Raw genomic sequence first — 26,219 nt, 5'->3', positions numbered from 1 at the left:
AAAGATATTGGTCTGTTATCCTCGTTAATAATGAACTGGGCTGAGAGATATCTCCCCGTAATTTAGAAACCGCAAAGGGAGTTTTGTGGAGTTGTTACGTAAGGCTTTTAGCAGTTTTTGACCAAGTAACAACGTTAAGCATATACAGTCCACTTTAAGTCCATCTTTTTCGCCACACAATCTCTTCTTGAACATATGGCTCCCATATGCATGGAACCATTTGAGGGATAGCCATTATAACAATTACAAGTTTGTTCTCTCTCCCTGTGTTTTACCCCAAACAAAAATCCCCATAACCAGAGGGTCACTGATAAAGATGTGAGGCTATTAATAATTGCCAACACCAAAACACAACCACCTCCCTCATCAGCAACACTAAGAGTATAGGAAAATTCTATTTCCCAGGTATAAAGCCTTGCACAGTTGTTCTATAGTTTTGTGGGTATTTCTGTATAAGTATTCTGCGGCAAGCTAGACTATGGCAATTGACATTTGACTATGTTATTTTACTTGCTGTACAAAATTTGAAAGTAATATTTGTTAGGCCGACTGTAACTAAACAGTAATTTACCTTTGAAGACTAGGTATGTCTATATACATGTAAAACTACATAATAAAACGGCAACTGCCATAGTCTAGTTCGCCGTGGAATAGTTATAGGGGAAAACACCACAAGTGGATCCATCATCATCACGTGGATCAGCCTTATTCACTCGATATTTAATTGGTGAAACAAGAATACTATTCAAAAGATTGAAGTTTTGTCAACATAATGTGATATATGAAAGTGCCATACAAACTAAAATAGGCATATGAGGTTTTCGTAAAATATGTTTTCAAGGCAGTTTTTAAATCCAATATGGCGTCCACCGACTGAGGTGCCATTCATAACCGCAAAGAATCCAACATCTTTCCCAGCCTTCTCAGCACTCATTTGAACAATGTTAGCATATATGTGTAACATTTATTGTACTCAAGATTGCAGTTGTAATCAGGACAATAAAACAACATTTTGTTGCCTATATTAGTGAAAGTATGAAACTTCTTATTCCCGGGGTCATGGTTTGAACTAAAATTCCTTTTTACCTTGTAATTGGTGGTTGTATCCTTACTGCCATCACAACTGAAACTCTACAGTGCTTATTCGATTGTAATTATACATGTTTTGGTCTTAATTCACTCCAAAGTGCACTTGAACTACATTGCGGTTCCTGGTTCCTAAGCGCTCACACCACAAACACAGTTGTGGGCAGCACACAACTACACGGTTTATGAGGTGCAAAGCTTTATTCCCTTAATTGTTTACTTTACTCATTATTTAGTTTAAAATTACTTTGTTACTCCAAAATGTTTATTTCATTCATGTCTATTATCCCTTTTTTGCAACCAAATTAAACCCCCAAAATTACAGATATATTTCTAAAGTAGATATGAGCAGATGGTAAAATGACTCATCATTGCCAATTTAGTGGAGCTTCACACATACGCTGATGCATTTACTGTCACAGTAATGCAATAATGATAAAATTGCTCTATTATGTATACGTAAATACTACAAATAGATACGCTAATTTCACTTATTTCCCTGGTTTTGTGTAAGTCTTATACTCAGTTTGGAAGGTAAACACATACCAATTGGCAGCACTGATAAACAATAAAAGAACGCGAACAATGCCGTAGGTACTGTTCACAGTAAAACCGTTGATATTTGAGTCAGGAATCTATTTACTTTTTCAACAACGAAAATTTTCAAATTAATAATCACGAATATGTAAAAAATTTATGCAATTCATGACCTTACACTGCCGTTTAACTATTTATTTAAATTAATATCTAGAGCACGCTTCTTCTTCTTCTTCCAAAAAATCTGTTTCCTTGATAAGCCGTGGTTGGTGTTTTTGTTTATGATTTTTGTGAAGAAAGTGCTCCAGTGTCTATGGGTACAAGTGGTGTGTGGATTTAGCACAAGGACTGGTTAGTTTATTGACACAAGCTACTCCGCAAACATCGAGATGGCGTCAATCTTCTAAATATTCGGAGTTGGAAGTAAAAATTTTGAGTGTCATGGAGGTATGTGTGCGCTGCGTAGAGCCAGACTTTCATTATCCTCTGTTTAACCCTAAAATATGACCTTAATTTCAAACTTTGGAGAAGATACTTACTTCAAAAGGAGAGTAGAGGTCTCGAGCTCCTGCTCTCACCACCAACAACTCGTGACTGGTGCCCATCTCTGGTGTCAGGACGTGTTAAAGTACTTTTTCGGAGGGTGGATCCCCACTTGGTGGAAACTGGATCCGTTAGTCCAGTCGGTTGTTCCCACTATAGATCTACCGTTTTGCGTACTTTAAGCCTCTAATTTTACTTTCACACGCTTGTCTTTTCAAGCTGAAAACAAACACAGCAGACATTAATAAACAAAAGTGGTTAAAGGAATCATGACACTGTCGCCATTCCTTGTCACCATGGGAGATTGCCATAAAAAAAACTCTTGGCTAAACTTTATTTCTTCAATTTTTTAAAAATGGATATTGGAACAGCAGCCGTATCCTGATCGCGATAGATATTGGTACGGCTGTGAATTGCGCAGGCGCGAACCCTTGTTTACTGCCTTGGCATATCAGTGACAGCAAAGAAATGGCAATCGAGCTAAGTGAACCGTGTAATAATAAATCAGTTTTTGCCGAAAAAGACATGTCTTCAGGTTTCAATGAGCTGAAACAGACACCAGATGTCTACGAAGAGTCAAACTTCCAGAAACTGTATATACGTAGATCATGAACATTCGAATCGGCCCTGAAAAATGTTCCGAAGAGGAGATTCAAAGATTTGAGGCCTAGCTAATAAAGTAGTGCAACAGTCAGCAATGCGTCCAATATGGGAAACATGCTGTTAATATATAGACCAGATTTGGATAATTACTTACGATTGATTAGGCCGTTTAATAGAGGATCGACTTTGGTAGTTTTCCTTACCACCATGAATACAGCAGAGCACAATTTCTGAGTGCTTCAAGTCTTTGAATCTCCTCTTTGGAGCTCTTTTCAGGGCCGATTCCATAGTTCTTGACCTACGGATATACAATTTCTGGAAGTTTGACTCTTCATAGACGTCTATTGCCCTTTTCAGCTCGTTGAAACATGAAAACATCAGCTGTTTTTTGGCGAAAACTGATGTATTATTACATGATTCAGAGGAGATTCAAAGATTTGAAGTACACAGATTAGTTTAGTTTTATTTTTCATGTATATAGTCAAAACCTAAATATGTTCAAGTATCATTGTAATTTTTTATATTTTCATTTACTGTCAAAATGTTCTGGTGCTTTGGTGAGGACAGTATGGTGCTTCACTTTGACATTTTTAATTGAACAAGTTCAGCTAAACAATGCAGTTCGACTATAACTCTACTGTCGCTGATCTTCTAGTGCCATACCTATAGCTCTTAGCAACAGTGTACACAACTGCTATATGATTAACAAACTGGTAAACGGATACGGCGAACTGCCGCACCTACAACAAGTCAACAGCACAATATGGCACCACTGACAGAATCTGACATACCCAGCCATCATACTATCTTATTTGTACGGCAGGAAGTCTGAAATTGACGCATGCGCAATTCACAGCCGTACCAATATCTATCGCGATCAGTATACAGCTGCCGGCTGCTCTACAAATATCCTGCACCTTTTATTTTTTTTTTGCTTACACAAACAGAGCAAGATTGTGATCTATGGAGTTTCATTAACATGTACATAAGTTGAAGTGTACCCCTAGTCCAAGCAAAACTACTACCTGGCCTATTACCTAGCTAGGTATACAAACTAGGTACCAAAACCCCATGGAATACCTAACCTAGTTTTGTTAGCCCACCATTTTATCATTTACCATTCATAAAACTAAAAATGTAATCATTTCTTACTTCTAATGGTCAACACTGGCAGTGGAATCATCAAAAGGAAAGTTCTGTAGTATCGCTAACGTTTACATCACAAGGTTAAGGACACTAACGAGGGTGACGGTCACGGGTCTAGAACCAGGAAGTGTTTACTCAGTCACGTGACGTGAGTTGGCCGCGCTCTTCTTCTTCTTCCTCCTATATTTAACGGTGATGTTTACTTCACCACAACCAGACTGTGAAAGTAACATTGTTAGTGCTTATTCATTTTTATGTTGGAGGAAGAGATTTTAAGTTTTTATAAAAATTGTGCTCTTTATTATATTTAATTGTCGTGCGGAATGTAATAATATTTATAAAACATTCACTTACCGTTTGTTTACACTAAATTTAATTTTATCAATCATAACTTACACTAGTATCGTTCATAAGCAGTACATAAGAATGGAATTATACTTACTTACCCAATGGATTGCCTCACGTAGGTAAGTACATGATTCTAATGATTTGATAATGATGGGTGTTATTTTCGATTTCAAGCTTTATTTTTATTTATAGATTTATTTATCTATTTTTGCTGCACTTGAATACCATCATCTCATGTCAGGAAGCTAGTGTTGTACCCAAGGCTTCCCTATATCATGAGGTGAAAATATTAATACTGAATATTCCAAATATTTTGTTGGCATTGTTTACATATAATTCTGATCCTATCATCTCTTTGGATCTGGATTTCCAACTACATTCTCTTCTCTTCCTTGTAAAAATCTCCGAAGGATTTTTCGAAGACCGGTTTTCGGCCATCATTTGAGAAATGGCCGAGGAGGAGTTGGTTCCTCATAAGTAATATTAGACCAAATCTTTCCAGTCCACTTCAAGAGGCAATGATCAGTCTCATTTGGACTTTATGTTGTCCTTCAGATGCTCCACATCCATTCTCAACTGAGGCAATAGTCCTGTGACAAATGATTTAACCAAGAACTTGCGTCCTAAAGAAATCTTTCCTTTTACTTTTTCAGATTTTAATAAGTGTACTATACTGAAACTATCTTAACTTTGAGTTTATTGTTCAGTGTTAGTATTCAGATCATCAGGCTTGTGTCGTCAACCATGGTTAATTTAGCATCAGCAATAGACAAAGGTCAATGCTGGATAATCTCCTTGCAACTAGACTACCTTGGTTTGATTTCAGGTAAAGCAAACTTCTTCCTGGGTAATCATCTCAAATAGATGACTATTTTTAAAAATTTCAGCCACCATCTTACCTCTATATATATATATATATATATATATATATATATATATATATATATATATATATATGTGTGTTGTGTGTGTGTGTGTGTGTGTATATATATATATATATATATATATATATATATATATATATATATATATAATATATATATATCTTTAATGAGAAAGAATTTTCTAAAACCAGGTAAAAACTTCAAGGAAAATTATGCACTGTAGTATACAAACCATTGTTGTATACTGAGGTCATATCTGCTCTCTACTAATTGGATGAAGGGACGATCGTCATCCTACTAAAGCCACCACTTAATTTGTGCTTTGCAAAGCACACTGTACACAGTACTGAAAGTTCGTTGCAACAATCCTTTAGCCCTCAGCTGTCCAACTTTTTGAACTTGACATTATTAAAAGTTTTCATTCAAGTGCAAATCCTTTGCACTTGAATGAAAACTAGCAGTCTTGAAATTTGTAAACGCAATCAATATTAAATGCATTCACCAATGACCAAAGTGGGATTATACTTACATGAAGACTGACCTTCGCCCTTCTGGAATCAGGAGACTTGCTTTCTTCTCATGCAGATTCTACAGTCGACCTGTCCTTGAAATGTTAAACAAATGCCTCTCTAATGACGGTTGTTTGTTACTGTACAGAATATGGAAACTGCATTAGAGAAATTTAATATTTTCACATGAAAACGACAATATATCACAAAAAAATTACTTTCACTTTTCTGAAACAAAAATGATAGGCAAATATATAGTTGTGAAGTTTTTTTCCTCCAAATAATTAACCAACAACAAACAAAACTACCTTATTTGGGTATGAAAATCCAATGATATGTACAATGATTTATTATAACTTCTGTACAAACAGGTTTTTAAACAAATCCAATTTGTAATATAATAAAGATCCTGTTCAACTCCCAACAGACATAAAAATTTTTGAGTTAGCTAATGGGAGAAATGGTGGGCAAAGACAAAACATAGTAATCTAAGAATAAGAAATGATGTCGCTAGGAAACAAAAGAGTTCCTATAAGTGAAGTCCTCAGTGATTTTGAGTCGTAGGTTATTATGCACCAATAAGGCTTAATTAATTTCACTGTGTCTCACGAAGAGAACTGGCCTTATTGTAATTTGAATCTATGGCACAAAATCAATAATGCCATCACACTTTTATTTATTCATTCATATTTTTTTTTTTACTTTATTTACCATGAGAGTCACACCCAGCTAAAAGTAAAATACTGTAGTACTATATCGATTGGTAATATAATATGATCTGCAGTTACATCGATTGTCTAACATATTAATTTGCTGACTTTCTGCTGGATGCCACTGTATGATTATTCAAGTCCAATGAAATGTTGTGAAATTCCTAAGTGGGCAAAACTAGCATGTGTTGAGATATGGAATCAATAATATCTTCTGAATGTTCGACTAAGTGCTAGACTAGATGCCTAAGAAGACCTACTTAAGGGTAACGAATACCATAAGTCACGGTGGGGGTGCAGGGGCTCATGTCAGCAGGGTGGGCGGGGGAGGGGAGGGGGGGGAGGGTAGTTGTTGGGATTCGTGGAGTCTCGACCTTTGTTGCTGTAACAGCAAACATCATCATCCTCTGATGCTGCAGTACTGCGCTGTGTGAGTGAGCTAGATTAAGAATACTACATTGTATTTAAAAACATCATACAGTTATGCACTCCAGTTTGACGTCCTGTGAAAAGCGTATGGTGATGAGGAATTTCATTCTGTAAAATCAAAACATAATACGTAACAGAGTCTTCACAGAGACCATGGAAGGGACTGTCAAGTAAGCTTCATTAATGTACACACATTAATTACCCTGTCTCAAAAGTGACATGATACAGAGGAAGAGTTCATAGGAGTAAGTTGTTCAAGGGTTCTGTACATAGTTTAACAAAGTTAAATATATAATGAATATGCTGTACTTTCAGAGGTTAATCTATAAAAGCCCATATAAAGATCATCACATATTACAGTAACCTGCATATTTACAGTTGACTACTACCGAGCAATGTCGTTGTGGTAATGAGCATAAGCAACAAATAAGTAAATGCTTTTCTGTCCCATGCAAATTTATAGAAATGATTTCTCTCTTTTCACGTCTTACTAAAGGAAACAAAGTTTTGTTAAATCAGTAATGCACAAAGCGATTCACTCTGGAGATTGCGTTAAGGCAGAGGGGCAATAATAAATATAAGGAACTGCCATGACATGACTTGAGCTAACATAATTATACACAATAAACAGACCCGGGGATAAACCATTGGCTGAAAAAGGCTGAATCACAAATGACTGACTGTCTGTGCTCATATCCTGAATGAATCTACCCAGTGGAATGTCCCGAAACTTGGTGACGTTATATAACTTCAGCTTTTCTTCTCGGAAACTTACAAGTGAAGAGATGATGAAATGTAGGGTATAATGATTGATTATCCGCCCTTCCCTTCTGCTGCACCAGCACTCACCCACACCCTCACTGTCTTTCTGAGTGTACAAAACAACAGTATTACCATTATGTAAATATTACCTACATGAGTGAAACATTTCTGAACAAAACTACAAACTTTGAGCTTTCAGCTGACCTGTGCGCTTGCTGATAATCTGGTCAGAACAATACTGTACTGTACCTAAATTTATAGCCTAAAACATCACCTGTCAAATGTTTTGGAATGGATGTTTATATCCAGATGCTGACTTATATGATTGGATATAAGAACAAATAGCACACCAAGCGTCGTCTTATTACAAAACATGAAAGACATTAGATTGAATATGATTAAATGATAGGTACCTGGGAGTAATTGGAAATGCACAAATACAGAATACAAAAAGCACACAAAATCAGTGTGGAAATGCATTGTATCAGATTGATTTCATTTCATGACCATCATAATGACTACAAAATGAAATGCCTTATGAAATAATATATGTTCATGCTGCTAGAAATATATATGAACTGTATTCTTGAACTTATCAGAAGGAATATTACTTGTCCAGAGCACTGAGACACTGTCTATAGTTACACCTTGCTCACTCTCGACACTTTTCCTCAGTGGATGGTAACTATGTCTCATATGCTTCGTGTCTTACACTTCAGCTTTGCTTGGTTGTACGTTTTCAATTTGTTGTTGCAAATAATTTAACTTTCTTTGTTTCCATAGCACAAGTATCTCTCGAGTTAACTTTTCGGTTTTTTGTTTATAGTACATGCACCTAACTTTTCTGATGAACAAAACCTGAACTGAAAATATTCAAATTCAAATTCAAATTCTAATGATACACCATGGAACAATAACTCGGCTTAAATGAGTTCAAAAATACAGATCATAATATCTTGGAACAATGTATACATTTTGGAGACTGATGTAGAATTGTAGTGCACTGGGTTACTATGGATGAGAATACAGTATTTCAAAATGTTTTATCTGACTTTCTGCATGCTTAAAAGTATTCCATGACAGGAAGAAACCATTGTGTACCGAAACTGAAATAACCGACTGATACATTTTGTCTGTTACCGAAGGTGTGAACTGGATTTTATTTCATGTATTCTGTACACATCTGTCCATAGAAATAGAGTTTCCATCATGACCTCCCTTGGGCCAATATGGTAAGAGAACAACAACAAGACAAGAGTTGGAAACGAGCCTTAAAAAGTAAGGAAGCGTCATGTTTTGATATTATTTGACTGTATAGCATGAGTCCGGCCCTTTGAAGGAGAATCATGGGATCTCATAGACAACTCTTTCCTTCAGTATCAAAATCATCAATACACAACTCAAGGAAGCAGATCTTTCCTTATTCAGAAGTCAACAAATCAAAGGGTTCTTAGAGGTATCCATAACAAATATGTGATATTCTTATTCTTAATCATGAAGCATGAAGTACAAATAAATCAAAAGTACTGTATACAGTTCCACTGCCATGTATTAAAGTAACTATACCAGTAATTAAACGTTTGCTGATATTAAAAATATGTTAATGTTTTTGATTGGTGGTGGTACATACTACTGATACCTTTGTAGGAATCTAAATGATTAGTAATGCAAACCGAGGACTGAGGCAAAGACATAATGATTTGTCCTTAATTCTATTCTCTTTCTGAATACAGTATGCTTTGCAAGTTCAGATCCTACTCATCACAGTATTCTCTACCTCTCTTTCTCAGTGTTTTACATCCTATTGAATCTCTGCCTCCAATCCTAGAGAACTGTATGCAAACTTTCCCAGAATCTATTCCTGAGAGGCCTAAAGAAGAAGGGTCAAACCTCTTTAATTCACCTTGATCTCAAGTTCATCCTTGACTGAGGAGTCGAGACCGGATTCCGACTGCAGTGGGAATGCACGAGTCACATTAAAGAGGTTTGACTTGTAATGATGAGTTGAAGAATGAAGCAACAAGCTCTGATTGGTATGTCAAGACTCTGCCAGCTTAAATAGGGTTTTGTACAAATCCTGCAATATCAACAACCACGAGAGTAAAACTATTCTGGTGGAAATGAAAGAAATACTGGAAGGTCCAATACCTTTTACAGTACAGTGCCATGCTAGAAATCAATACAATGGAAGAAAGTTGACTACTTGGAAAATTATGCTAACTGTTGATTGTAAATGAAACAATAAGGCATTGGGTAACTGAGGGTCATGGATAATTAAGTAATTGTACCACATATTATATAAAAGGTATTAAGATTTGATGAGGTATTTGGATAAGGTCAGTGACTATTCTATATTTAAATCTGATATTGTAGGATAAGTATGTCATATTATTTCAAGGTACTGGGACAACCACAAACCCACATAATGAACCCATCTTGTAAAACATTCTTACATACACTTTCAAATCCCTCTTTCAACACTGTCATCGCCCTGATTTGAGCAATAGTTATGAAGCTGCGCTGACTTCTCGTTTCTTTTTTTTTTACTGCTTCACTTCTTACCATGACTTTAACAACAGCAGGGCATAAGATCTTCATGAAAAAGACCACATCCCTGATGCCTTTTTTTATTTTCTGTAATAAGTGCTACTTTATTTTCTATAGTTGCCTATGCTTTTACTAACAATGCAGTACAAAGGCTACTACCTTATTATTCATTACATTTTTTTACATGTTTTATTGTCTTCTATCTGCCTTCTTAGAAGGTAATTACCATTTATCCTGACTTTTTAGCAGCCACTACTTGACCTCAGTCATCACCTGACCTCAGAAGGCAATAACTGATGCAAATGATACTTAACAAAAGTGATTTCATTCCTATCTGAAAGATCTAGAATTATCTCGCAGTAAGTAAATTTCAGCCTGAAACTCAGCGAACATCATAAAAATATCAAGTGCTACCAAAAATGTTTTCCTTCAATAAATCACACCTTATGTTTGACAGCACAGCAGGCTAATGAACATTCTTGAAAACCTACAGGACAAGTGTCGTGAAAGAAGTGCTGTACGTATATAATTTGATGCACTCAGGAAGAACAACTTTCTTAACTTTAGAGCAATGAAAAATGAATACTTCGTAAGACCTTCTGTCCATGCTCAACAGAAAGTAAATGCTGACTCTTTTCTTGACTATATATTATTCCTATATGTATATTGTATATTGAGCCAAATCTGATTATTACAAGTAATAACTCACTGTAACATCAGTATTTTTCTGCTTTCGGTAATAAAATGATGATTGCAATCTCTTGATGAATACTGATTTCAAAATAAGCACTTGCCATAACTTTTGGAGTTGATTTACCGGTACGTAATCCCAAATTACGAATAAGGTGACTAAATCCTTCAGGAGGAGAAGGGCAATAAGGAATATCGACTGTAGTTCTGTCGGTCATCAACTTGATCAAGAAGCTCATGAAATGAGCTCGTCAGGATGGAAGTCATATATTAAAAGGTTTTATTACTTTATATATATAATGTATCCTGTTCTGCTAAACCATCAATGATTAACCGACAACTGCAGCATTGAGTCATTATCTGACTACTGTTGGCTTAACAGGAGTAAGAAAATGAGCCGGACTCTGGCATTGAACTTTATATGTGCAGCAAAGGAAAAGCTTGGACACCCTGTCTAAAAAATTATATACAAGGTCTTGGGTAATCATCCCTTGGTCACCTACATTATGATAAAAGATTTAAATGGGCAGTGTGTTAGTTACACATCAGTATGTATATAAACACTTATGAAGATATTACAAAAGCATTTCTAGACTGTACTAGTTACTGAACAGCTCCAAGAAACTTTGTCACTATGACTAAGTGTACCCTGATAATGAAATCACTGCATTTGTCACAGAATTTGAGAGGAAATCAAAGTTTCACTTGCCCACTTGCATTCACTCACCCATATAATTTAACACATGCAAGATAACAAAAATAAGAGAATCATGCTGTTAAGCTACTAAGTACTGACTTAAGCTACTAAAATTCTTTACATAAATGGAAGCTTGTCTGTAATCAGAGTGCAGACTACAATGCTTTTGTAAGTTTATTTTTTAGTACCAGTGGATGATTCTGGGATGATATACGGACAATTAAGGAACTGGTTAACCCTTCAAGTCAAGTCGAGCTGATATTCACAAAATAAAATATGCAAAGATCAACCTTCTAAGGACTGATAGCTTAAGCGTAGTCCTGCCACTGGCTCATCAACTACGTACAATTGACACACAAAACAAACAATGGGGTCATATCCAAACTGACATCTCATAATAATGAGACTTTTCACTCTGCTTGAGCAACGGAACTTGACGACATCTTGCTGGTGAAGGAGTGGCATATCACTCGTGCGCTGGACGGCTAAGTCTGCTGTAGCAAACTAAATTCCTATTTTTTTTTCAATCTCACCTGAAACACATTTGAGACACACGATGAGAACATTCATAACATGGGCCCTATTAAATCTTTTCCGTAGATGACTTTATTTTATTCTAAAAATTAATACTGTACAATGTAAAATTATATGATTGACTGTGGCATATCCCTTGTAAGACAAGAGTCAGGGCACTAGGAGACTTGGTAAGAAATAGTTCATGAACACTTCTCGGGGTAGAGCACACAGAGTCCTGGCTGAGGGGGCCAATTCATGGGAGGGGAGGGGGAGAGTTTTATTACACTAGTGCTGTTGTTGTTAGTCACTAGAGGATTAACTGATTTCTCACTAGCACAGAGAAAATATAGCTCTATATTTTACTATCCTGCCAACCCAAATTGTCGATATCACTGTCACACACACATCTGACTTTTGAAGAGGACTCTAATCTTTAGGGTAGGGGGGAATCTGTGTATGATACCAGAAAGCAACATACCCAGCACATGTATTTCATACAGTGGGTCTTTAACCACTGGGATTACTCACATTTGCAAACCTAGCAATAACAAGGTCCTATGTTTCCTGCACATTGCTACTTTTACTAAAGGAGCATCTTTGAATAGCTCATAATGTTAAGTGAAGTGACACCATGAACTACCGGTGAAGATTGTGCTGGAGAAGCCTGGCCTCTCTAGGTCCCTAGAGGGGCCAGTGTCAGTGCTTGTACTCTGGGTACCTCCCCTGAAGTAGGAGAGAGTGGTTGGGGTCAGCTGCTGGCTCTTGCTGATCATCATCATTCTGTGGTTCTGGTGGTGGGAAGTCCTGGTCATCATGGTAGGAGGGAGCGTCCGAAGGTGGTGAATAGAGCCGTGGGTCCCTTGGCGAAGCTGCTTCAAACCTCGCAGCCTCATAACGGGTAACTGGTAGAACTTCTTCACTGGCGGAGCGCAGGAGGGCACTGGGTGGTCGCGCTGAGTACTCATCACTGCAAAAGACACGCACACATCACCTAAGGCCGCAGGCAGGTTGGTAGGTTTAGGTCAGCCCGTTACAAAGGGCCCCCATGAGGAGGGATTAGTAGTGATGGTGGTGGTGGTGGTAGAAGTAGTAGTAGTAGTAGTAGTAGTAGTGGTGGTGGTGGTGGTGGTGGTGGTGGTGGTGGTAGTGGTGGTGGTGGTGGTGGTGGTGGTGGTAGTGGTAGCAGGAGAGGGGAGAGGGGTCGGCCCCAGGTGTCATGTGTGTGTCCAGCACTGGGCAAAGTGCCCTCCTTTAAAAGGTCTTTACTGGCACTTTGAAAGAGTGCTCTCATAGCCACTCTACCACTGACACTGGCTGCCCTCCCGCCTTAGCTCATTTGCTCATAGGCCAAAAGTATTGCCCAGCATGCCCACGGACGCCTTTTGGGAGGACCACAAATTCATCACTGCAAACAACAAAACAAGGACAAAACAGTTAAGAGAACGAGCAGAGAATAACAAAAAATCAACCTAAGTAAGGCCATTCCTTGCAGACCAGGTTTAAAGAGTCTATGGATGATCTAAAGTGAATGACTGACGACTCACTTCTCTCAAACCAGTGCTGCATCAGTACTAACAAGATCTCTTGCTAAATAAGCCAAGCAGCCAATATGAAAGTAAATTGTTGATAGGCATAGAGTGCAATAGTGCAGCTTTTTCTTCGGTAATTTCTCATTGTCCTAGTAAAGAATGATGAAGTATTTATTGCCATTTTGCACTGTCAAAATGAAAGGTACCAAGCAATTATGGCTGATGGCAGCAAGGTCTCAGTGTACTTAGGAGGCCTGCAGTGCGCTAATCACAAAGAGAACAATGATGGTTCCATGAATCATGGTAACAGCATTGTTTCAGTGCAGAAAATAATAAAATAAGCTTTCAACTTATAAAAATAAAATCAATCATGCATGTACCAATAACTTAAGGTGAAGCAGGGATGTTACTACAGACCGGAATATGATACACCTGAAAAACAGATCCTACACATATGAACCCATCTGTAATGATTTTACATCAATATGGACTGCTGATAACAGTAAACATGCACTATTTCTTCCTGTGCAAGCACACTGTACGCAAAACTGTCCCTTGAGTGGCAGCATGTAGTGAATGAAGCTATAGTTATCTAAGAAAAGTGGAAGGTACAAAAACCATCTTTTAATAATGTCTCAACATGATGTCTTACCAACAGTTTTGTAAATTCTTTCTATTAACATATAAGACTAATTTATGCACAAGTAGAGGAAGCCAAGCTACCATAAATACCAGAAATTATGTTTACCAGCATCAAATATTTTGTTTGGCAAACAAAGTTTCAGTAAGACATTTAATCATGAGCTTATAAGCATACTGATATAAAAAGTTGACATTGCACACAACTACCATGGACTACTCAAAAGCATGATACAGCATATGACTTTCTTTACTGGAAGGAAGCATGTCTGATGCAATACATCCCTTAGAGTGGCCTTCTCAAAATGGGGTAATTATGGTACAAGGAAAAGCAAAGAAGATAACAAAGACAAAAGGGGAAGCCAACAAAGATAATGGGAAAGCCAACAAAAAAAATATATGTGCCATTGTAGAATACACAGTACAACTGAATGACATAAGAGATCCATCTTTCTTTTCTACTTTACAAAAGATTTTTAAACAGGAATTAGGATGTTAAAGGTAAAAAGGATGGAAATGGAATGACAAGGCGAAAAATCATGATAGTATATCCCTATGTATGTCCTAGTCATTGAAGACAGGAAGAAGACTGGTTCAGTACTATGACATCAAGAATTACTAGGACAGATAGCTACAACAGTATAAGAATCGTGTTCATGGGTTAAACCACTGAAAATATCTCTATATAACTCATACACACAACTTGGTATGATTTTTACTTACAATCAACAAAAAATACATGAAGTTGCCCAAACAACACATTTTATGTGGTAATTCTGGATAATGCTAACAAGCACCATCTCTCTATTTTTTGTTATATTGGTCAATGGAACACTGACTACTGATGCAAATTTGTTAATTGCATTTGTATATCTTTCAAATACAATGTGCTTTGCTCATTTTTAACAGTAACATTTTCTTTAAATCACAACACAATAAACTAATATAGAAATGCCATTTTGAATGTACCCTATTGTACTAAGATGTTCTGTTTTATTAAGATACTGATTTTAAAGCTTAATCATATTTTTACCAAAGTCCTTATAAAAGAAGACAAGAGATTTTGAAAATATTTCTGAGAAACTTGAGTGATGGCTGCACAAACGTAATCTATATGCAATGACAGGTACCTAAAAAAAACACGGAAAACAACTCACATAACGAAAATCACTACTGATATAGAAATGAGTCCACTGGAAAATAATCTGTGTCCCCACAATAAAAAGTAGAAAGTTAACAGACACCCATCTACTATCAAGTAGAAAGTTAACATACACCCATCTAGTACTATTAAAATACAGTGGCACAATTATCAAAACTGCTCTAAAACAAATATACTGGAACAGTAACTATCTGAAACTTACTTAGGTTATTGTATAAAATACTGTAATTGTGTATGAGTGTGTTCATTGATACATACACATGTATATACTGTACTGTAATATACATGTTGAAATTATCTATCCAACACATTCACTCATGACTGCATGATAAACACAGGGAAGGTTGCATTTAGTGCCATATATTCAGCTTGGTCAAACACATTTCAGCACAAAAATCCATCTTTCAACTTTCATTTAGAATTATTCTTCCATGAGTGACCCTACTTCATCTTGCTATTACTAAGCAGTGGAGGGAGAGAAAGATATTAGCCCTCGCTCAATCTTGTCCAAAAAACCTTGTTATTCTTAACAAGAAAAAATAGGATAGTACTCTAAGTTTGTTTTTTTAGTCCAATTCCAGCTCATTTTTAACCTTTACAGAGTAAATCTAAAATTTGACCACATGGTGACAATGGCACCAAGTTAGGAAAGAGGATCAATTTTGTCCAAAGGGGGATCTACTGCACATACTGCATAGTGCTTTGACAAAGTGATTAATATAAAAATCATGAAACATTTGGGTGATGTCATGAACTTGGGAGATGGAAGGTCAGCATTTACACATCTGAACAAAATTAGTCAAATGGTTAAAAAGCATGGCCATCTCCCAGCTGGAGTAGCTGAGAAGGTTGAAAAAGTAATAATAGAGTCTAGAAATGGGACTGAGAAATGTTTGAATGGGCACACAGTACAGTATTATTAACAAGCATACACAAACTATGTCTCAAGCTGGCATTGCATAAATGCCAAACAGACAAGCAATTATAAAATCATTCCATGAAAGCACAATGAAGTCTGTCTAGTTTCTGAAAACCTTAAAGCCATTCATGGAATGCCTTTGAAGTGGACTTGGAATATTCCATCTAATCAATACTGCTCAGGAAGTCCAAATTGGATGAGATGAAGACTCAGAAATTCTGCTGCGAATAGGAAGCCTCAGTCAAAATGACTAAGATAGAGAAAAGTAGATGAAGAATTACGACTGTGTTAAAAATTGTTTTTGAATATAGCCATAAAAGTGAATTAGAGTACTACCTATATATGTCACTACATATAATTTGTTAAATATTAGTATATGACCATCATGAATATATTTTAAATTTTCAGTTCTATTAAGCATACTCTTTTCCAAAAATCTCATTTTAAATCCCATTGACTTGTGTCTTGAAACTGTAGTGGTGCTGCAAGGTGTTGGCACTGAATAGTAAGACACTGAAATAGGCCTAATACTGAAATGAGAGCACTAGACAGGCTCCACTGAATCATGCCTAGCCCATAAAACTGTCTTACATACAGTACTATATACAAATAAGGACAGACAAACATCCTTACACAATACTACAGTATAGTATTCACAAAAATATTAAATGTTTGATACATATATTGTACAGTAGCACATACCTATAAGCTAAATATCTACTACATATAGGTAAAAATCTTTTTGTCATTCTGGTGCCTTGATACCTGAAACATGATTGGTCAAAGTACAATCCAAAGGCTTGCTTTATTCATATTGGTTTATGATCAGTGCATGGATTCATGTATTCAAGCAGATCTTAGTGATGCTGAATGCAGTAGCTCTCATTTTGAGGATACAGCACCTTCTCTATTGTGTGTGTATATTATATCTAAGCACTGTACAGCATTTGCTTGACCCCATGAAATGTGGCTAGATCTTCCACCTGCTCATCAAAGACAGTAATATGGCTAGATCTTCCTCCCGCCAATTAAAAGACAATAAGTTGCAAGTCTTTTGATTAGAATCTCTACTTGATATAGTATAAAGGGGCATGCTATTTTTCCAAGTTCATTTCATGGGCAATCCATTGCCTTGACTTATGCACCCTTCCAGGAGAGAAGCATTGTTTTGGCTAGACCAATGTATTTTACAGGTAACGTACAATCTCATATAATAAGGTATGTAGATAGTACTGGTGCAGCCATTGTCCCTTAATCTTTAGTAAGGTACATATTGTTATTTAGAATAATATATGATAGCATTCATCTTCCTCTCCTAGAAGTCCTACAATACTGATGTTCTTGAAACAGCAACTAGTGAGGCATATGTACGAAGGGCACTTATATAGCGAGTGCAGGGAGATATGAATCTTCACCATCTAAGCTTTCATCAAAATAATCATCGAATGCAGGAGCTGAGTTGGACACCACATCCCCTCATCTCCTAATTTACAATAAAAAGACTCAAGAATGCCTCAGATGGATAAAAAATACTGACTGTTCTTCATGCATCAGTTCTACCTAAAGAAGACAAAATCAAGCTCTTCACACTATGTACAGATCTCTGTAAGATACAAAAATGATGAAAAGGTATTGTAGGAATGTCTTTCTCAAGAAAAGAGCAATTCTTTGTCATGATCCATTACAAGAGTAGGAAGATGATCACCTCCATCCTGAAAAAAAAATCTTACCAAAACAAAAGTGCACTGACGCTGTCGTGTTACTTGCCTTAAGAGTGGTGTATGTCTGCTACAAGATACATTGGGATGATGAAAACAATGTCAAATTCTTTCTGTTCACCTTTGGCAAGGATGTACTTTAACACACCAGAAGACTGTTTATAATGACATTTTTGACAGATGTGGGAGAAATGCTCTACCATATTTGGCAGGGAGTCTGTCACTCATGGCCTCATAATAATGAAAGCTTTACTCATAAAAAACCATGCAACTTTCTCTGAAAAAGTATGCAGATTTCAGCAACTGAGACTTCCTAGCTTCATACTCCACTCATACAACTTGAGACTTGAGACTGTATCCTGACCACTCAGAATGAAATGCTCAAGTATGCAAAGAAGTGTAGAAAGTTCCATCACCCAGCCTTTCACTAGTTTGCCTCTTTTATTCATAAGATGACAGAATTTCAACTGACAACATGAAACATACTAATCCTTATTTATGTTGTACGAGTATATTTGAACATAAGAGCACATTTACATATCCCCATAAGTGTTTCTAATTAAGAACATGTTTTCATACATTCATATTTCTATCCCTGATGCAAATGAATTTATGAGTGTGTATGTATATATACATATATGTTAACACCAGAAGGTATCTTAATAAATGCTTATAAATTGTTAACTTACCACTTGTTTCCATTGAAAACAAAATCTTTGAATAACTGACTTCTATTACTCATCAATGCTAAATATTGTGGAAATAGCTATTACTAAAGTCTGAGATTACAGTCCAGTGGTATAAGGCATACAAATCTTTATGGTCAGGTCAGTAATAGTGACAATCATCCTAACTACAAAAAATCAAAAGCATTTCTATGCAAAACTAGTAAGGATATTTCTGTTAAGTGAAAAATGAATTAACTCTAGTCTATGGTGAATAGTTTGTGTCACATCTTCAAGTGCAAAAAGTTTGTAATATGCTTCTATAACTCTGTTTTCTTTCTATTTTCTTGATACTGAAACTGTGCCAAAGATTAAAAGTGAACAAAATTTAATGTATTTAATTTGAAGTACCAGATTTTGTTAAGGACATGCACATGATCATCTTTGTATGAAGCAATGTTATAGTAGTAATAAACGTACTTAAAAACTGATCCATTCTTAAAAACACAATTGACATAATAAGATTCACACAAGCAAACAAATCTTAAAATTTGGCAAAAGATTGATGGTAAAGAAACATCCAAGATGAAAATGGAATTTAGAGACTGGACATGAATTAACTGACAACTGAGGGACAAGTAAAAGAAATGATGGCAGAATTATCCTATTCTTGTCTAATCCTGCAGACTTCCTAAAACTTTAAATTCATAATGAAAAAATGTAACCTGAAAGAACACAAATGATTATAGTATCACTCACAAGAATCTTTGCTTGAAAGACGATTCACACATAGTAATGGACAAGGACATAATATTTCATCACAAATAACCTAATCACAGTCACAGTCTATAGAATTTACTGCTGCTGCTGTCATTGTCAGAAAAAAGAATGTAATATGCTAATTAAAACATTTTCTAATTTTGTTCTTGTGAATATTCGTTTTCATTTTTTACTTTAGTTGCCACAAAGAGGAACTGTAGGCTATGTAGATTACAAATCAAAACAAAATCTGAATGTCATTCAAAAGCATCACACAATTATTAATTTCATAAGGCAATGAATATCTGCATTAGAAAATGCTTATTAAAACCTTAAAGCAAAAGCAAGAAAAAAAATGAAAGCAACAAATATTCAAAAAGCAGCCACGAGAAAAGAAAGTATGCTACTTTGCACTCATTACAATGGCTTGTGAATAAGTTTGTGGCCTCTAAGGTTCATTCAGTGGGTAGTCAGTTCACTGACATCTCAAGTGATTAAATGGTAACACTTGGCCTGTCTGAAAATATCTTGACATAGGGAAATTAATGAAAATAACAATGGTATTGTTAGAGTAACCAAAAAGATCCTAAGCACTAGTACAGTGACAGTCTAATAAAGTTTTGGTAATTCAGTGATGATAATAATAATAATAATAATAATAATAATAATAATAATAATAATAATAATAATAATAATAATAATAATAATAATAACTATGGTAATGTTATTGAAACTAATTTTTTTAGAATTATTGCTAACATTAATGTACTGGAAATAAAAAGAGTACAGGGAAATATGATAATTCAGTGAGGCATAAAAGTAATCATGATGACAGAGAGAATAGCAATATGTAAGGATCAAATGCATTGATGCTTCCAAAAATTAAATGACATACATCCAAAGAAAACCAGACAAAAAGGAGTAATGAAAAAATTTAAATGTAACTTATTTCTTAGGATGTGAGCAATTAGAGAGTAATCCATCACACAGTATATGAATGAAAGTTGAAAGATATGAAATATAAACAAAAGACTTTGAATATCATAAATTTTCTGACAGGCATCTGTAGGAAACAATTGTGCAACTATCAGACATTGGAGTCGACTAATATTGTAGTTCTATAGTTGGTCCCAAAATGTTATTAAATATCTGATGCCTCAGTAAGAGCAGAAAACTGGAAAGAGGAGAAAATGTATAACTGATTAAATTAAAAAATAACTGGAATCAAAACATACAAATGCACAAAACTTTCTAGTTTTCCTTTCCACCAACTTCTGCTATTACTAAGGTTTAGACAGAGCTGTGGTATTCTGAAAAAATGAAGGATATTTCACTTATGCATCATACAGTACAAAGTAAAAGGGACTTTGGGAATGAAATAAGAACTTCTATCCTCAACTTTGTCTTTTCTACTATGATTTACTAATGCATTTTCATGGCCAAAAGTAAATAGAGAGGAGAGAGAGAGAGAGAGAGAGAGAAGAGAGAGAGAGAGAGAGAGAGAGAACATATGAATGGAACTGCATGTGATTTTATATGACATAAAATAATACAAGTGATACAGGAAACAACATAATGTCTTTAATCAAACAAAAGGATTCTTTGGATCTTCGTCTCGTGGAGACTGGGAATCAGACAGAACTTATATAAAACAAAGAACTTGAAAGAAGAAACAGAAACTAAAAAAAAATGTTAGAAAAGCAAATAGTTCCTAAAATGTTTAGTAACTTGAAAGGTCAAGAATATAACTACAGAGCCACATTACAATAACCAGAGTTTCCAGTCTATCCTAACATGTCCATAGTGCCAGTGCAGTTTACTAGATGTGATTATTTTCTACCTCACCTGCTCACGGCACGAAATTCTTGTGTTGGTTTAATTGTCTTTTAATGAACTATCAATTTTGCATTCAACATTCAGGTTAACTATAAGAGAAGACTGCAGAAATATTCTTTCATAAATATTAAATCTTCACATATAAGCCTTAAACAGATTTGTTAGTACATTTTTTAATATTACGTGTACACATAAGTAATATAAATATGTGCTTGTGGACTCACAAAAGAACTATGTACTGTGCACAGTGCATGTCCCACTGTATTTGAATTAGATGACTAGAAATTCTTTACATTCCATTCCCAAAGTTGTTCAAAGTACAGAAATCTAGTTGGCTTTGTTTTGGATAAATCTGTGGCACAATAATTTCCCACTTTGCCGTAATGTAAGATTTATCTCTTGATCAAAGGACCCTGCTCCTACCTCTCTGAATCTGCTGTCTCTCCAGGATCAGGTCTCTCTAAGTCGTCTTCTTCTGTGAATGCGTGACTATCTGCCCCATCAGAGAACTCATGGCCACCACCCCCTAATCTATCGGAACTACGTCCACTTGCGGACCCCGTGCCACTCCCACTAGTCGGAGGTTGTCGGTACCGGCCGTATACGAAACCCATCCCACCATTGTCTGCTCTACCCCTGTGAAAATAATTTGCAGTTATAGACAAAAAGTTATAGTAATTCTGGAATATTATATGAACCAACAATTATTATTTAAGAACAAAATTTGGCTCAAAACCTAAATTACAATAAAACGACAAACACAAAATTACTGTATAAAAAATGAGTGGGAACACAGACTTGAAACATTACATAAATCCATGAGTTTTTTGACAACCAAACATGGGGGAAATACTGGTTTTCAGTTTTGGATAGAGAGACCATATTTAAATTTAGGCTGAATATGAATGTGCACATAAGCAGGTAAACTACAGCTACTTGCACAGGAGGATACAGGTATTACAAATATCACATCATGTCAACTTTTTAAGAAGAAATTTTTAGCTCTAAAAACATGAATATGAATTCATAGTTTTTCTTGATAAAGGAAATGATTCAATCTTACTTGAAATTCAAACAATTCTCTGGGTTTATAACTGCCTCCTATGTTCCGATGTGAAAAGGAATGTGTTTTGAAAGGACTATGTGGTGTCATTCAGATTCTATAGTTTTTAGCTAAATATAAAATATTTTTTGTTATAATTTCTATGCCAATTAAGAAATGCTAATGTATTGCATAGTATATTCAATAAGAGATTTTGATTTGCAACTTAAATTTTATACTGGAAATTACAGCTATCTTATGTGGTATTTACTGACTATAAAAATTTTAACTTTATTATCTGTATGCAGTACTTTAATTAAGTTCCTATAAGAGAATGAAACTACCTGATATATTCAGATTAGAGCAAAATAGTTACTGATGTGAAGAGTGAAGATATAAAAAAGGTTACAATAATATATCAGTTATCTTCTTAAATTATTCTTTTAATTTGCATGTTGACATGATCACCAATCAGTGCAAAAAGTGAATATACTGCAGAGTGCTGTCAGTGCCTCTACAGTCTAGATCCAGGTCACTGGTTGATCCCTATAAAACACACCCCACCAGAGAATTACCGGATTCAATATCTCGAAATAGTATATGGTAACACCAAACAGCTGTGAGGACATGATCATTCTGTTTGGACAGAGCTTAATGAATTTTGATAAACTTGAAAGTATTTCAGAGGCTACGAGGCAGTGAGCTTGTGTCTTTCATGACGTCTAGAAATCAAACGGGAATCCTTAAGAGAATAAAGGTGCACCGTGAGTCAACAGGAGAAAATAATCTAAGTTAAGCTCATTGGTAGGGGCAGTGATGAGTTTTCTTTGTATGAAGGAGAGAAATCCTTCAAGAAAAAAGAAAAAAAACTTTATGCATTGCAAATTTTGCAGCTTTCTGAAAACACTCACTATGGTTGTGCAACAAAGACATGAAAATCTGGATACAGATCAATTACACTCATCACTGCTTTCCTGAGAACAGAAAACCAGGACATCAACAATAGTTTAAGAGGGATTTGAAAACCATGCAACTTGCAGCATATAATAAAAGGAAGGGTAGAAGCACAAAATATTGAGGGAAAGGTGTTACTGACCTTTCTATGGTGTGTGAACTTTATACTGTCTCAGTCAACCATAAAAAAACACCATTCAAGTATTGGTTAAAATTTGTTGTATGCGATGCATGGTGCTGTGAAAACTCTCAACTTTAAAGTATTATAAACTGGGGTTACCAAATGCTGAGGCCAGCTATGTTCCAACTAAAACTTCAATCACATGATTATAGTGATCCCTTTTTGATAGCGCAGCTACTGCTTGTTGTAGTAATGCATTTATATAATGTTATTTACGTTCCAATGGGGCAGTCTGATCATTGCCACAAAAAAGTACAACACTTGAATTGTGCTTTTCGAAAACTAGATAAGGTATCTACGATCTAGTAATAGTGAGATTCACATAATAGTGAAAATCAGATGGAATAGAGTCTTAAACTAAGAGTAAAAGAGCAAAGGAAACTAATCTTGTGAATCTCTCTTCCCCAGATGTTGCTCAGAGTATAGGAGCAAAATGGACTTTCCTCTTTCATTCACAAAATTAGCTCCTTCATCCTTTTAACAATGACACAGTTATTCTGACATGGAACCTTTTATCTTAAGAGTAATAATAGTCTGATCCTATGTAAACAGCCAAATAACTCTCTCTCTAAAACAATATACAGCAGCCAGATGTTAATGGCCAGGCAGCTAAACAGCGTATTCATACAGGAACACATATACATGTGTATATATGTATATGCTTATCAACATATACACAGTATTGTGTATGTGCTTATAATATACACATTGCGTATATTAGTATTATATATATAACAGTCTATATATATATATATATATATATATATATATATATATATATATATATATGTGTGTGTGTGTGTGTATATATATAAATATATATAACATAAATGTATATATATATATATATATTATATATATATATATATATATATATATATATATATATATATATATATATATATATATATATATATATATATATATATATATATATATATATATAGTACACGTATATATATATATATATATATATATATATATATATATATATATATATATATATATATATATATATATATATATATATATATATATATATATATATATATATATATATATATATATATATATATATATATATATATATATATATATATGCACACAGAAATGGTGAATCTTTATCTACTGTTCATCTGGAAAAGTTATCTATTTTTTCATCTATTTATACAGTACAAGTGTGACCAGAGTTATATTTGCTATACGAACTATCTAAACTTTCAGTTCAGGATCTTGCAAACAGTTCAAGACAGCCACTAAGAAATAAAAATGGTCTAACTGGACCAAAAAAAATTATGCATCAAATTACAGCACTTAACAGTCACCTGAAAACAAGACCATAGCTTTAGTTTTGTTCATTGTAAACAAGTTACAAAATTATGTACACTTCACTCATTTTTCAGTTTTAACATACTCTGTGATTTATGAGACAAGTGTATGTTTATTAATGATGTTTCAATTAAAATCTAATATTGCCCATTGATAAATTACAAATAAGTAGGAGCAAAGTGCCTATGTTCAGGAGAACTTTCTAGCTTGAAATTTGATCAATTTTCAAAATTATTGAGCCTCTCTCTGACTATGCTACTGACATCAGGTCCCTGCCTGTGATTCCTGGGATGAGGTTACTTATGCTGCATTACCCCAAAAACAATAATCACCTTCATTTCCGTGTGGCATCTCGAACTGTCAAAGCCTCAACTTGAACCACTTAAATCTGGAGTCAAAACATCATTCAATATTGCCAAGAGGCATTGTAATGCAGGCTGCCAATGGCATGCAAATATTCAATTAGAAATATATGAAATTCATTCCAAGCTCTTCAGCCAAAATCTTGAAAGCTCAGTCAAAATAGGATTACAAATCAGTTTTGGGATCTCAGACATTGAAAGATGTGAGGTCAATCCAGATTCTGAGTCTAGAATGAGATGCTAATAACTTCAGTCAAACTGATATATACATGAACTACGTGACTATGTTACAAAATCCCTATTGACAGCAGCTATGGACGATTCCATACAAACCTGACAAACTCAATATACGTAATTCTATATTTCTAAGAATTTGTGTAAAGGTAGATAATTGAAGTAACATCTTGCATGAAGTTTACAAAAAAAAAAGAAAAAAGAAAATGAGGGCCATGGTCATGAATACATAGGTTAAATGATAATACTCAACATATACTATTTTAATTATAGTCTTTCAATTATACGGTGAAGACTTAAACAAAATGAGGCTGCAAGATTTCAAAAGAAATAAAAATCATATTCATACATTAACTTTAGGAATACCCAACCATTCCTTGTTGCCCTTTTATTTGTAACATTCTACTTATCAAAAATGTCAACTGAATAATAGAATAAAAATGTAATTTCTACGTACTTTTATGATTAAAATTCTTTGGATAGCCACTACCAAAAAAGTACCAGGTGTATTTACAAAGTTATCTACAGTTCACTGAGAGCAATCTCTTGCACAGTACTGTCACGTACATATTACTGTGCCACAAAATAAAAAATGAAATTTCAAGTTACAAGCTCTGACAAAATCTCACCTTACAAGAGAATCTAAAGCTCATTAGGTCTATGGACTAAGGATGTTATTATGCCTTCCTAGACTTCATGCAGATGTCATTAGTCCACACAATTTTAAAACTTAAGGATTACAATGCATTACTTATTAGATTTTTGATATATTGCTCTTCCTCTGTGATATAGGTATATCTATTTTGTGAGGCATTTGTCTTTGCTATTTAGTCTTGTATAGCACACTTGATATTCATGAAGTGAATACAATACCCTCAATTTA

The 26,219-nt window shown here is 35.0% G+C and overlaps 1 protein-coding gene across 28 annotated transcripts in view; it reads right to left on the bottom strand.

Annotated features, from left to right (window-relative positions):
- Nucleotides 1-5,987: 5,987 nt before the first annotated feature.
- The window catches only part of LOC135217022 (disintegrin and metalloproteinase domain-containing protein 23-like), a 613,617-nt gene continuing 593,385 nt past the window's right edge, over nt 5,988-26,219 (bottom strand). For 27 of the 28 annotated variants that reach the window (XM_064252608.1, XM_064252615.1, XM_064252618.1 and 24 more), the window contains 2 exons: nt 21,658-21,870; nt 5,988-12,974 (listed from right to left, as the gene is read on the bottom strand). In XM_064252608.1, coding sequence (XP_064108678.1) covers nt 12,704-12,974; nt 21,658-21,870 — 484 coding nt within the window. In that variant the 3' untranslated portion in view covers nt 5,988-12,703. Of the gene's footprint in view, nt 12,975-13,117; nt 13,413-21,657; nt 21,871-26,219 lie in introns of those variants that run through there. The other variant, XM_064252611.1, reaches the window with a different exon arrangement.

Source organism: Macrobrachium nipponense, chromosome 7 (genome assembly GCF_015104395.2).
Source record: "Macrobrachium nipponense isolate FS-2020 chromosome 7, ASM1510439v2, whole genome shotgun sequence".
NCBI lineage: Eukaryota > Metazoa > Arthropoda > Malacostraca > Decapoda > Palaemonidae > Macrobrachium > Macrobrachium nipponense.
This window is presented reverse-complemented; position numbering and strand designations above follow the sequence as displayed.